The 14,366-nt window shown below is 34.8% G+C and overlaps 2 protein-coding genes across 3 annotated transcripts; both read right to left on the bottom strand.

The window, feature by feature from the left end:
* Positions 1 to 1,692: 1,692 nt before the first annotated feature.
* Positions 1,693 to 8,539, bottom strand: LOC107822059 (O-fucosyltransferase 16). Its single transcript, XM_016648550.2, has 10 exons — positions 7,913 to 8,539; positions 7,668 to 7,718; positions 7,478 to 7,568; positions 7,051 to 7,127; positions 5,706 to 5,794; positions 5,380 to 5,563; positions 4,280 to 4,461; positions 3,663 to 3,765; positions 2,820 to 3,151; positions 1,693 to 2,734 (listed from the first exon to the last, which is right to left on the bottom strand). Exons 1-10 carry the CDS (start codon positions 8,090 to 8,092, stop codon positions 2,242 to 2,244), a joined length of 1,782 nt encoding a protein of 593 aa, XP_016504036.1. The 5' UTR covers positions 8,093 to 8,539; the 3' UTR covers positions 1,693 to 2,241.
* Positions 8,540 to 9,331: 792 nt separating this feature from the next.
* Positions 9,332 to 12,945, bottom strand: LOC107822058 (G2/mitotic-specific cyclin-2-like). Of its 2 annotated transcripts, none has more exons than XM_016648548.2 (12): positions 12,685 to 12,945; positions 12,495 to 12,556; positions 12,023 to 12,143; positions 11,871 to 11,927; positions 11,722 to 11,788; positions 11,490 to 11,645; positions 11,287 to 11,415; positions 10,707 to 10,796; positions 10,397 to 10,618; positions 10,165 to 10,263; positions 9,880 to 10,058; positions 9,332 to 9,776 (listed from the first exon to the last, which is right to left on the bottom strand). In XM_016648548.2, the coding sequence occupies exons 2-12, from the start codon at positions 12,547 to 12,549 to the stop codon at positions 9,632 to 9,634; spliced, it is 1,320 nt and encodes a 439-aa protein (XP_016504034.1). In that variant the 5' UTR covers positions 12,550 to 12,556; positions 12,685 to 12,945; the 3' UTR covers positions 9,332 to 9,631. The 2 variants fall into 2 exon arrangements, with proteins under 2 accessions (XP_016504034.1, XP_016504035.1); XM_016648549.2 differs by having other exon boundaries at positions 11,722 to 11,764; positions 12,685 to 12,944.
* Positions 12,946 to 14,366: the final 1,421 nt, after the last annotated feature.

The raw sequence follows: 14,366 nt of genomic DNA, 5'->3' as shown, positions 1-14,366 counted from the left end.
GTTTTTATATCCCTTTAAGAAAATATTACTAATAAAAAGAGTAATTTGACTACTTTATTTCTTATTAATTTTTAAGTTTTGATCATATTAATCTATTCAATAAAGAAGTGAACTTTATTTATCTGCCTCTTAATTCTAGATCAATTAATGCTAAGGATAAATCTAAAAAAAGTATAATTCATTCTTAATTTTTAAAAATAATATATATTTAGGAATAACTATTTTAATAAACAGAACAACTAAATGAGAATGAAAGAAAATAATATTTAGGAAGAAAGAGCGATTTCGTTCTTGATGTAGCTACAGGGATGGAGCTAAGTGGGAAGAAGGGCCGAAGAAATTATATAGATATTGAATTCTTTTAATTTTTAGCGTATTTAATATTTTTTATTTTCTTAGTAAAAATTTTGTTTTCGCTACTACATAGCTGTTGCCGTTTGTCTGGTGTAAGTTGCCGACTTGTGAGGTCAATAGTACATTAGTTCGAATCCACAACAACAAAGTGTTGCCATGATGTGGCAAAAGAAACATGCTGACGATGAAACCCCAAACCCGCACATGACTGCTGACACATTTTTCATGGTGAAAGCAAGGCCACAGCCCACATGTATGTACATATAAAAAGAGGACAAAGAATAAAAAGTTTTCACAAAACAACACACTTTTGAACTACAAGTAGTAGATAATCAAATCAAATATGGTATGTCGTATGTGTCTGGATAAGGTCAAAATGATTCGTTTGCAAAACATTCGGCAGAGTTAAGGGGCGAACAAATTTTCAAACCCCACAAGCCTAGATTTAAGTCTAAATCGTGGAGGTGGCGATACACTCGCACAAAATCATATGGTTGCCGACTTGGCATTGCCAAATCTAAGAATTGGCCCTTACAAACTTCTCGGAACCAACCATATCAGTCATTCAGCCTTACGCCACTAATCAGGTCTGGTAAAAGACTCTTGGTAAAAATTAAAGTCCGAATATATAACACTTACTAACTACTATTATTAATATTAATATTAATATATGTATAAAAGACGATATGTTACATTTATTGATTTTGATATAAATATAAAAAATAACTATTTACCAAGAACGTCATGCTTTGATGTTTGAATATTTTAACACAGTCCCACACACTTGTCTCTCTAGGTTAACAGCCTTCGGATCCAGAAACTTTTCGTGTAGCTCCGAGCTGTATTTCTTTTGCGTTTGGATTAAAAAATATTATCAAACTCAAATCCAAAACTATTAGAGTGATATCGGGTTTCAAAACTAATCCAGTTAGTTTCGACTTTCGAGTTTGGTAGCTTGGGTTGATGAATGTGCGAACATACAAGATTAGACAAAATTAAAAATGATAATATTTGATTTTGTGGCTCTTTACAAACTTATTTTTAGTTTTATGACCCTACCCCATTTTTTTACACATGGGAGATTTACTTTTACACGTAAGAGATCTGTATTTTACACATAAAAGATCTATTTTACACATAAAAGATCTAAAAATGTCACTGTCAGTGATTTAAAAACAAAGCCAATTTACATCTATATTTTATACTAAGACCTCACTTTAACTTTGGAAATTAGAATTTTTAAGAAATGTATGTGACTAGAGTCATGATCATCATCCATACGCCAATGAAAGTGATAAGTACATAAGTAAGACTAAACAGAACTCAAACTCAAACCTGTGGATCAAAGAAAGATAAACTCACTACTGTTCCTTTTTATCGAAGAACAATTAAAAGATGGTTATATTTTAACTCTCTCTCTCTCTCCCTCTCTCCATATCTCTCTCCTACGCTCGCAACAAATCTTTATGCAACTGAGTTAGTAAGTCAATTAGCAATTAACATTCTCGTCTATGTATACAGACTCTGTTTGAAGTACAACTTTGAACACTATGCCGGTAAAAATGTTGTGTGGGAGCTCCATCTCGGTGGCTGGAGTTTCTTCACGAGTTTAAGCATCATCAGTCTTAGGCCTCCAAAGCTACTACAATTTCAAGCTCCTGGCCGTGAATAAGCTCATCAATATCCTTTAACTCTTAAACAGAATATTTCAAATAAAGTCCATCTGCATTACTGTGTCATCAAGGCTTCAGCCACAGAATTTGTTCAGACCAAAAAGGCATTCAAAATTGAACACGTCGAAGATAGGTTAATGCCCAAAGGACTCTATTATAGCAGGGTGTCTTATATACAAGCAAAACGTCTTGAACAGCAATCTTTGATCCTTTCTCAATCTGAAAGCAACTCATCTAACTCAGTCTCCTCAGACGTGAAAGGGTCATAGTCAGTACTTGTTTCATTGGACAAAGCTTCAACTTGGGATCTACTAAGTGAAACTTCGCCTGGAGGGCTATCCACATCATCTTCATACTCGGGATCAGACATTTCAGGCTCATAGTCTACATTTTCGTCGTGAACTGCCTCAACATCTTTCTTTGCATCATTATTGTCTTTCTTCTTAGCTACATTGCCTTTACCAATTCTTTTACGACCCCAGTCCATTTTTGATTCAGCCTCAGAATCCGCACATATGCACGCTGATGGATTTTCATGAAACTCACCCCTCCCTGGCCTCACCTCCTTGGGCTCCCCCAGGAATCCTCTTTGAAATGTATGAACTTTAGATGCAAATTCCTCCCATGTCATGTTATTTCTGTTTAGGAACACACGATATAGTTTCTTAGCGTTTGGGCGAATGGTAGGTTTATGACCGAAATATCTCCTGCATCCAAAAGAGATGATATATTAGCCAGATTCTAAATATAATTTGAAAATAAGTTGAAATACCAGAAAGGGAATCAGCATACCTTCGTCCTGCTAAAATTTTTGCCATGTTTCCATTGTTATTGGTGACAAATACATCACTTTCATCACAAACTATGAAGTCAAGAGCAGCCATTCTAGAAGAAAATGCAGAAAATGGTTCCAACTCTTCCTTGCTGGCAATAGTGTCCTTGGAATAGAAGTTTGGAAACATGGCCTTTAATGGAGCCAATGTCTCTTCACCTCCATATACTTCACCAGATGCCACATAAATATGAACATCTTTGCCATATCCAAGTGCTCTTAGCATCAAGCCCACTTCTTCAGGAGTAAGAGGGCATCTTCCTTGCCTCCTTGCCCTATCCGGATTGCTGTTCTGCACATGTATCAAAAAAGAGTTTTACACACACTTCAGTCTTTTGAGTAGTCTATCATAATAGTGTGGAAGAAGGGCAAATTGCATCCATTAACCCAAAAACATCCTCATAAAGCAATTCTGTCTCTCTTTTGGTTTGTGTGTGTGTATTCACATTTCTTTACTGCTTCTCTGAAGCTCTCACACACACACACACACATAAGAGAGAGAGAGAGAGAGAGAGAGAGAGAGAGAGAGAGAGAGAGAGAGAGAGAGAGAGAGAGAGAGAGAGAGAGAGAGATCTAGGCCTCACAAGGATGACAATAATCCAGTTTATTTCCCAGATTATCTAGTGTTACTCTGATTCTCTTTTTGATAGATCATTCACCTTGTTTTATACAAAATCAAAAAACTGAATAAATACAGAAAACTTCAACACATAAGTGGAACAAACAATCAAATCTGTAAAGTACATGTCATGATGATTCAATATGAGAAAATGACCAAAAAGCTGAATACTCTTGGGTCTCACATGTAAAGTTTTCCACCTCCGCCGTATCTTTCCCAGTTCTGTCCTCTCCTTATCCCCTCCACCATAATAGCATCCCGAGAATGCAAGCATATCAGGTTCAAACCTGTTAACAATACACTATAAGAAAACTTTTCCAACTCTAGAATTCCCAAACTGCAGCAAATCATTTCCTCCCATCATCCAAATTTATTGTGTCACCAAAAAAAGAGAATACATCAGGCAAACAATAAGCTTCTCATAAAAAATGACATACAGCTTGTCATCATGGTAATTCTTAGCCAGTCATCTCATACGTGATAGAAAAATTGTTCAAGGACCAAATTCTTCCTACAAAATCATCATAAGTTACAATCCAAACATAAATTCATTTCAGCCAAGGAGCATCTGCGAACATTGATTATTATTAGGCAAACTCTTTAGCTTGCTGAAGGGTGATAGCTACAAATAGCATAGCACTATGAGAAACACATGAAATACAACACACTATGAGTAATGCTCAGGATGTTATATCAATTCTGCACTTGAAGGAGATAACTAGTGGTAGCCATAAGGAAATGGAGGACAACATGAAAAGACAAACAGAAAATCATAAAATCATGACGGATCATATGACTAACCTTAGGTGAAGGGCAATATAATGCTTACTACTCCGCCTCATTCGCTGGACCAATTTCTCACCCATTTCGAGTATAGGGTCAGAAAACTTCAGGGCATGATAATTAACTCTGCATCTAAGCTTTTGCAAATCTGTATCCAGCTTATTTGCAAGTCGATAGTCAAACTTGCTGATCTGTACAGCCTGTAACAAGAAGCAAACTGCTTATACAGGTCTGAGATATCAACAATAAACAACACTAATAGACAGCATAGAGAAAAGAACAATCCCCTGTCCTCTGCAACCAATACTAAGCTAGATAATTTCTAATTTTTGCAATTGAGGATTGGTTTTCCTACTGACTGTACAGGCAATTGTAATTCTTTTGGGTTAAGACCCTTAAATAAACGTATTAGAGTTATTGAAGCCTTGGGGCCTAGTTCTCTTGACAAACAATATTCAACCATCTAAGACTGATAAACTTGACTGAACATAGCAACAACAATTTCCTCGACCTCCCACCTAAAAAGTTATAACAAAATTTGGATACCTAAAAGATGTTTGATGGAAAGCTTTCCTCATGCATCCAGTGGGTAAAAACCCCTCTTAGCATCCCAACCAGTTACCAGCTGTACAAAGTATTAAACTTGGACATAACATAACATAGCAATCCTTCTCTTAAGTTATGAGCTTCAATGAGCTATACTACTCATAATCAAGCTAATTCATGATTCATCAAAAGTTTTAACAAATTTACTTTCATGTGAATCAGTGATCACTTTCGCAAAGTATCAGTAAAAACTTAAACTTTGCAAGAAGTTTCAAGCAGTACACAAGTATCTAGTGCCTCAACTCCTTAGTCCAGTAAGTTTTAGAAATTCAGTTGCAACAACAGAAAAGGATGCGCAGATTTTCAAAATCTTAAGGGTTTCATAGCCAGACTACTGAGATTGAATGTAAATACTCCAAAATAGCCAGACTGCTGAGATTGAATGTAAATACTCCAAAAAAGGAACAAGCAATGACTCAAAGTACGCTAGAGAATTAACAAAAGTGCGCTTCTCAGATGTGTTTTTATTCATCCACAAATTACTAAGAAATATAAGTGATTTGAAAACTCACATGTTTTTTCATGAGTACAGGCAGTACACGATTTATATAGCATTTCTCACTGCACTTTCTAGGAACACGCATTCTATATGGCGTCCATATCTGCCCTCTTCTAAGCGGAAGGTCTTTTAAAATTGAAACATCTGTTGTTAGATGTTTTATAAACCAATCAACATCAAATATGTCAGAGAAGTCACTGCAAGAGAAAAGTAGAGCATTTCACGTTCAAAGTTATATGCAAGATCATTAGCATATTAAATATACATATACAGTAAGTTCAGTGATGGTTAGAGAAACCGATATGCAAGAAAATACTGAATCTTTCTTCTAATACTCACCTAGAATCTTTCCAAAAAGATGTCTTGTCCAATTTTGGAACAACAAGAGTAGCATTTAAAATGCGAGCAGCAACAACGGCATCAGTTATCTGCCATAAAGATGGTTTAACTATTGAAGGTTCCACACTTTTCACATTTTGTAGTTTGGTTCCAGCAGAAAGCTAAAGTACACAGGTGGTAATAGAAAAGAGTGCTAATTCAAAGGGCCATATATTAGAAAAGGCATAGATGTGTGTCACTGTTCAGTGAGTTATCATAATCATGTTACATAGAGAGGAACCGATTGCTCAATTTATAAGTATCTCGAACCTTAGACTCATAAGGCATGAATACAGATAATTTAGAGAGTATTTGACAACCCATAGTTAGCATGAACTGGTAAATCATAAGTGTATCTTCTGTAGCCAATTTAACATAAAAGTGCAAATACCTATAGCTCACTTATCAGATTCCAAATCATGATTGTACAGACATATTTGCTATCATGGTATATGAAAATTGTACCAGTAATTCATAATCATCACTTCTCTGTCACATCAAATTAGGTGCATCTTGAGGTGTAAAGAATCAATGATCAATCAATCAATAAACTACGCCTTAATCCAATATTAATTGCAGTCGGTTTTATAAATCAAGGATATCTTGCAAAAAGTAAACATTTACAACAATAATGATACGACAGAAAGTTGAAAATTGCATACGTAATTCAGCAAAACTTGAGAAATCATTAGATATTGTGTCCCATCAGCTGCACAAAGCTTCTCCACCTACTGGTATAGAGTACCTCATAATACATGGGCATCGTTCACTGTGAAATGCAATGCCTTAAATTGTCGCTGAGTTGCATGTGCTGAAAACAATACCAACAACTAAGCCTCAATACTTAACTAGTTTGGTTGGCTACATAAATCTTCTATACCTCCACCTTCATTTGGGCCTCTTTATTCCAATACTCAGTAATTTGTTCTTTTAAGACAATTAGGGATGCCGATGTTTCAACCCAGGTTCTGATGTAGCGGGCGTCTCCAAAAGCACTCCAAGGCATTCATTAGATGATATTCATCATGAATTGGCTAGTTTTACAATCGCGAAGATAACGAAATATTATTCCTTTATTTAAGCTTGCATGTACATTAACTATGTAAAAACAAAGACTAAGTTCATTTGAACTGCACTATGAAACATGACAACCACTGTAACAATTATCTCAATCAAACTAATGCTGGAACAAAAACAACAACCAAAAAAAAGAGTTCTTTGATCAAAATTTCATTCCTTGTTAGTCAACAAAATAAAGCAGCAATCATATTCAATTCGAAAAGCCAGTCCGGAATCATTTTCTTACCCCAGTTCTTTGTTGGTTAAGACCTCCACTGGTCACAATCAACAAGTATCGATTTGGACGTGTGATGGCTTGGGCTTCTGCAATTTGAAATAGTACAAACACATAATGAGATTTCGATTATCAAAATTAACTTCATACAATAATTCCTTTAGATTTAAGTTACATACACACACAGTGCATTGAAGCTTTTACACCATCAGTGTATTTCAACCTATTATAACAGGACCGCTTATTCTAAGTTATCAATATGCCATTAAATTGAGTTACCTGCGATAACTTTTTAACTGACATAATTGTTCAAATACTTTTTATACTATAAGTGCATAAAAACTTGAATTCATTCCTTTATTGCTACGTAAACATACTATAACAGGCTGATTACTTTTTTCCAGAAAATGAAAGCTATAAACAAACAAAAGTTACGAACTTGCAAATTTACTGCTGGCATTACTGCATCCATAGAAGAACTTCGAATTTCTCGAACTCCAGAGATCACGATTATTAACTCCTCCACTGATCTAGATCTCAACAACCAATAAACAACATTTAGAAACCTTAGATCCAATCAAATAAAAACTTTACAAATAAACACAATAAAATTGGGATTAAATCCTAACCTTAACACGAAATGGAGAAACTGCAATCTCATTACCACTACCTTTGCCTCCCTACAAACTCCAATCTCATTAAATTAATACTGGCCGTACTTTATCTTATTTGAATCAATCAACTAACTAAGCCTCAATCCAAAACTAGTAGGAATCAGCTACATAATTTGACATTTAACATTATAAAATTAATATGCAGCTATTAATTAGATAAATAAATAGCATTTGATCGTGAGCATGATTTGATAATGTACCAAGGAAAGATCAGCATAACGACGGGGGTGGCGGAGGTGATTATCATCATTAGGAGACGGCGCGAGGATTAAGATGAAGAGGAATAGGACGAGGAGAAAGGTGGAAGCAGCGTAAATGACGGGGATTAGAAACCGCCGCGCACGGCTGTGATGCTGGTGGCGCCGCCGTGGGATCGCCATACGGCGGCGGTTGTGATAGAAGCTTTGAGTTGACTCCTCGTCCTGCAATGGCCCCGTTAGCGGAGCAAGAGGAGAGGGTTTAGGGGTAGGGTGGTAGAGGGGGGGGGGTAGGGGTATTATAGGGAATACAGATTTGTTATTCTTTCTTCTTTGAGGAGAGGATTTTTTTGTTGGGGTTTTAGCCCATAACGATTAACGACAAGGATTGCATCGTAGGAAACACTGATATTGTCTGTTTTTTAGCTTTTGGACTGATGAATTATTTAAATAACACCGTTTGTAGACAATTGAAAATGGCAAAACACAGCAAAAGAAACAGGAAAAAGCGAAAAGAAAATGAAAAAGAGAGGATTGTGTTTCTGATTTAGATCTTTGAATTGTTCGTTACTTGAGAAGGTACACTTGGGGTTGAAATAATGACCTTCGCCATTTGAGATATAGAATCTTGTTTCTTTCATTAAAAAAAGCCATAATTTAACTTTCCATAAAATAAAATAAAAAATATAATTGTGGACAAGATTTAACTGAAAAACATAAAAGATCTATTTCATTGGTCAGAAAAGCAAAATAATAAGAACTGCGATAATTAATCGCCTAGAGGTTTTTTCTTCTATTCTTACTCGCACTGAATGTTTAAATTAATTAAATTTAACATGGTTAATTGATTTAATAAAGTAAAAATGCTACATTAAATAATCATGGTTATGTGATAGAAGTGCATATGCAACCACAATATCATATTTTTATTGGTTTCGTATAAATATTCTGTGCGAGTAAGTTTTTAAGCCCTTCTCACGGTAATTCTTCAATGTCTCGAGCTCATGGTTAAAAGCGGAGGAACTCGACTATTACAACAACTCTAACTTGTTTTGGGAAGTTTTTTTGATATCCAAATTCAAATTAGAGAGACCTAATAATAAAATAGAAGAGAACTGTTGAATTTTAATTTGTAGATTGGATCTGTGAATAAATTATGAAAGCTCATCAGCTATTGTTTTCCACTTGAAGTCATTTTGTTATAATAAATTCAAGATCTCTTTGCATATTAAATTACAATTTGCACAAGTAAATGTTTGTTGATGCAGACTAACAGATGGAGCTGTGATGAAGTAACTGACTGTTACGCGGTGCCTTCCGGATGTCCATATCAAACTTTTAGAGCTACGAGCCGATGTCAAGAAAACAGCGTGCACGAGGGAATTGAACGAAAACTTGATTGAATTAAAAGAGCAAAGGCTGTTTTCTTCTGAACCATGGTTTCACATCAGTGATTAATATGCAAACAAAAGAATTTGCCAAAAGTGTAGACACAAGATGAGGTAAATATATCAGAGATAAGGATCTAAACAGCTTTTAGATTCACAAAATAGTAGCAACAATTTGTAAAAGTACTTGGGATCTTGGTATAGTAGCAACAAAAACAGATTTCATTATCCACTGAAACTAAAATCTAATCCGACTTGCCAGAGGCAACTTATGTTGCTCAGTTGCTCTCCACTCCAAAAACATTCCGTCAGCAGTTGCAAGTAACATCATGTGCTAAAAGCATGCCTCTAAAAGAAAAGAAGCAGGTGGGCATTTTGCAACAAATCCATATTTAGAGATGCTATACTTTCTGTATACACCAGTAAGCTTCCCAATTGCAGCCTTCTGATGGAAAGAAACCATCAGTCTTGAGCACTCCCTGTTATATAGAAAAGAAAACGGACCACAACACTCAGAGGGCTCTCTCTGTCTATTCAATAAAAACAATTCATCTTTGCAAACAAAGAATGGTAGATACTTACAAAAGCTGATCTTGAGTGTAGTGGCTATACTTCTCACAAGTTTTACTCAACTCGTTAGGCGCACTTAGAGCACATTGGGCAGTAAATATTGCCGCAGCAGCTAGCATTGAAGGTGGGAACCTAAGCATTTCATACTCAACGAGGCATAGTTCAGTCATAAAGAAAGACAGGAGCTCCACCTGATCCAAGAAATGTCAGTATTAAGTCATGATTCAGAAATTTTTTTCATTATTTAAGCAATTTTCTAGTCCTGCATAAGTTCATTTAATCAAATTTCTGACTAACCTTCTTATCAGACTGAGCAGCTTTAAGAAATCGCATCATAAACACATATGCTGTAGGCACTGATAGGTTGAACTGTAAGGTATTGATCATCAACTTCTCCTGCAGAAAGCATTCAATCAAAGTCATAAGGCACGCTAGAAAAACATTAGCAAGACATCATTAAGTTTTACTTGAATTGGAGCGGCAGAAACATAAATTAAGGTAAAGCATTTAATTTTGTTCTGTAACGTACCATCTCAAGCACTTCTTTTCTGGTGTAAGCCTTATCAGAGATCAAAATAAGATCCTCAACGACAGGAACTGAAACTTCTTCATACTTGCAGGCTAGAAGCATAGCTGTTACCCCAACAAGCTGGAGTTTTTTCCTAATCACTTGTTGGACTGCCAAGAATCTATCGATAAGATTTACGGTCAAATACAAAGTCTCTTCCATCAGATCAAACTTGTAATGTACCTACATATTTGATTGGACATTAGTGAGGCCGGAAATCATTGTGTTACTTCATGGAATTCAGAGAAACTGTGGATCATTGTTTTTATACCTCAATCAGCCAGTCAATGAGAATAGCTCTCATCCTCTCATTAATATCAAATTGTTGTTCCATGTAATTTGGAGGGGCACAGCTAGAACTCTGAAACGAAATACGAATTCATAAAGGTGACTCCATCAAACAAAAAGCTAGAAATTATACAACTTTTATCTCATTCAGTGATGCTTAAAGGAGATACAAATTTTATCAAATGTTCTTTTTTTTTTAAAAAGGAGATACTTGACAAAATACATTAGGGTAAAAAAGAAAAAAAAAAGAACATTCTCAAGTAGAAGGTTAACTTAAGTAGGACCACTCAAGGCTTAGCATAGTTCACTCAAGTGCAAAATTTAGCCACATCTCATGATCGTCATTTCATTTCACATGGTTAACTGGTTCAGTCAGGTTTTGATTTAAAGCCTAATCTTAATCCCATTTTTTTGTAATAATCTGAGAATCAATAATCTGAATGACGGTAGATCAGATGGAGAACCTATATTATAACTTAGATAAAAAGTCCATATCCATACAAATTAAATAAATCCATTAAGCTCCTATGAAAGGTGCAGGGGGCGTGTAAATAATTGCTGACCTCGGTCTTCTTGTAGTAAGCATGCATGTCATCAATGTACTCCACAACTGCAAGTGGGTTCTTTTTATCAGCACTGTCTATGTCCACAATTAGTGTCTCCTCTACATCTTCCATCTCCGTCTCTGCGTCCTACATAAGAATATAGAATAAATTGCGACACCAGAGATCATCCAAGACTAAAATATACGGATCGAATTAATTACCATCCTATCAATTTCCTCCATCATTGCTTCTGTATGTTGCACAAACATTGGCACAGGATCATAGTCACTTGTGGCCTTGTAATCTTCTACATCAATAATGATGCGGTCTTCTGATTCATTTCTATCAGTTGCTGTTTGGACTGGCTGCTTTGTTACCTGTGAAAGATAACACCATTAACATCTCCACTATAATATAACCTAAGATGACACTTGTTGAAAACTGTAACTCAACCGTTGGTTGCTGCAGCTTGGTAGCCATTTGTGCAGCAAATTTCCTGAAGCAGCAAGAATCCCCCATACTATTAAAAAAGAAACCAGACCAAATGATAAAGTACTTAACAGTAAGAACTATCTCAACCAAGAGAATTAATAATGTCAGACCTCGTTACCGGTCGATGAATTGGAATGGGAGGATTCTTAACACCATTCGCGCTCTTGCTAGAAAGAATTGGAAAGGTCAAAATGGTTAATGAAATTGAGAGAAAACAGACATCTTGGAACTCAAAATATTAAAGAGTTTAATCAGTTCTTACTCAGTGATGCCATTTCTCTTGTGTACTTTGCAAGGGTATGCTGGAGCTTCAACTATATTCCCATTTATTGTACTTAGAGCCCTTCTATTATGCCCCATTGTCACTTTTCCTCCTCCAGCCCCTAATAACAAAACCATAGTTTTCCCATTTCATAAATTTGGATTCATAAAATAATCAAGCTAGGATATATATATACACACATTAAACTAATAATGATTTTAACTATACAATCAATCAATCAACTAGACCTCAATCAAAAACCAGATTAAATCGACTATATATGATTCTAACTATTCAAAACCATAGATTTTCCATTCCATAAATTTGGATTGATAATAATCAAGAAAGGATACGTACATTCACTACTCATGATTTTAACTATGCAATCAATCAATCAACTAAGACCTCAATCGACAAATCAGATGAAATCGGCTATATATGATTTCGACTAATCAAAATTCAAAAATTTTACCTTGAACATTTGAAGCCATGATAACACCTTGGCAATTCTCGTCTGATCCTACCATCTTGAACCTAATTGAAGATTGAACAAACCACATTAAAACCCCCAAATATTATTTTTTTTAAAAGGTCAAAATTTAAAGGGTCAATCAAGAATCAAGCTAAGGAAAAGATCCAGATCATAAACCCAAAACACCAACCTGCAAAATCAAAGACCCTTTACACTGATTCTCAAAAAGATCCAATCTTTGGTGAAAATAACCCTAATGTTCCAAGAAAAGAGAGAGAGACTATTAACAAAACCCCATGAAATAATTCAATGGAGTGAAAAATAAATCTTGGAAAAAAAGTCTCTCTCTTTCTTTTTTTCTTTACAGATTATTTTTGGGGTTACTTCTCTGAGTCATTTGAAGATATAGAATCAGATGGGAAATTATGTCTGCAAAGGGCGGCCTTCTATTTTTGTTTTAATATTTTGAAAATAACGGCTAGTAGATTTATTATAGCATGAAAGGTCGTGTATTTTCCCAGCTTGGACTTAACGGTTACCCTTGATTCCTCATTCAAAATTCTTATTAAAGGCATTTTTTGATGCGCTGGCTTGGTTTCTTCTTTTTTTTTTTCCATTTAAAAATTTCTCTCTCGAGATCTCTCGAACAGCCAACGCTTGTAGACATATTACTACAGTGATTTCACTCTTCTTTAGGCAAAAAATTATCTTTTCTCTCATTTTAGTTTCTTTTTAACTTTTGAAGATTAGGGAGTGCTTACTCTTTTTTTTTTATAAAGGGCATTGGTTATTATGAAAACGTGATCTGAAGTTAGAAACCTAGCCAATGAATGTGATCATAACTAGATAATTATCTAAAGTATACGACGATATGAACAGTGTATCAAAGAGAAGCTCAATATTTAGCGGGCGTTTGGACATAAGAATTGTAAAATTTTGAAAAAAGTAAAATATTTTTTCAATTGAAAATGATATTTGAAAACTAGAGTTGTGTTTGGACATTAATATAATTTTGGGTTATTTTTGAAGTTTTGTGAGTGATCTGAGTGAAAAAATTCGAAAAACAGTTTTTTGGAGTTTTTCAAATTTTTTAAAAATTCCAAAATCCATCTTTAAGTGAAAATTTGAAAATTTATGATCAACCACTGATTTCAGAAAAAAGTAAAAAAAAATTCGAAAAAAGTAAAAATTTTCTTATGTCCAAACGGGCTATTAATTACATTACTAACTTGCTAGCATTTACATAGTAATGTCATCTATTTGTTTGTGTTTATGTTTAGAAAAGTAATCTAAATTTAAATTATATTATATATGTGTACTATATATGCTTCCTTTTTAAAGTAGGAAACAATGAGATCCTCTACTTTTAAAGAAAAAGAACTTAACAAGTCGTCATGGCAGGCTAATAAAAGCCGCTACTCTTTGACCCGTAACAATTCAAAAAATGTAGTAACAATTTTACCATGTTACAGCTTTCATCTTTCTCATGTTAGAAAATTGTTTTTCTGACTTCCTTTTCTATTTTCAGAAAATTTTAGTTTATTTAAATGCTAGTACTACTTTATTTTACATTTTTCAGAAGTACCTTGGCAATAGTCGGAGTTTGTTCCAACAAATATATCAGCAAAGAAACTATGTAAAGAACTACTTTTATCAGTGAAATATTATATCTGTTTTTTGGAATAAATACAGTTTGAATATGGTCTTCAATGGAATAAACAAAATTATATAAAAAGCCGACAATACTGGGGACCTGCGAACCCAATTAAGAAATTCTGCGTAACTGCATATGACATAGACCAGAGATCATATTCACTCTTTTGTTCATTTGTCATATCCCACTTGTGGGCCAGGGCAGTGCACATGTGAAAT

This window comes from Nicotiana tabacum, chromosome 15 (assembly GCF_000715075.1).
Source record: "Nicotiana tabacum cultivar K326 chromosome 15, ASM71507v2, whole genome shotgun sequence".
NCBI lineage: Eukaryota > Viridiplantae > Streptophyta > Magnoliopsida > Solanales > Solanaceae > Nicotiana > Nicotiana tabacum.
Note: the sequence above shows the minus strand (reverse complement) of the source record. Positions and strands in the feature narration are given on the sequence as shown.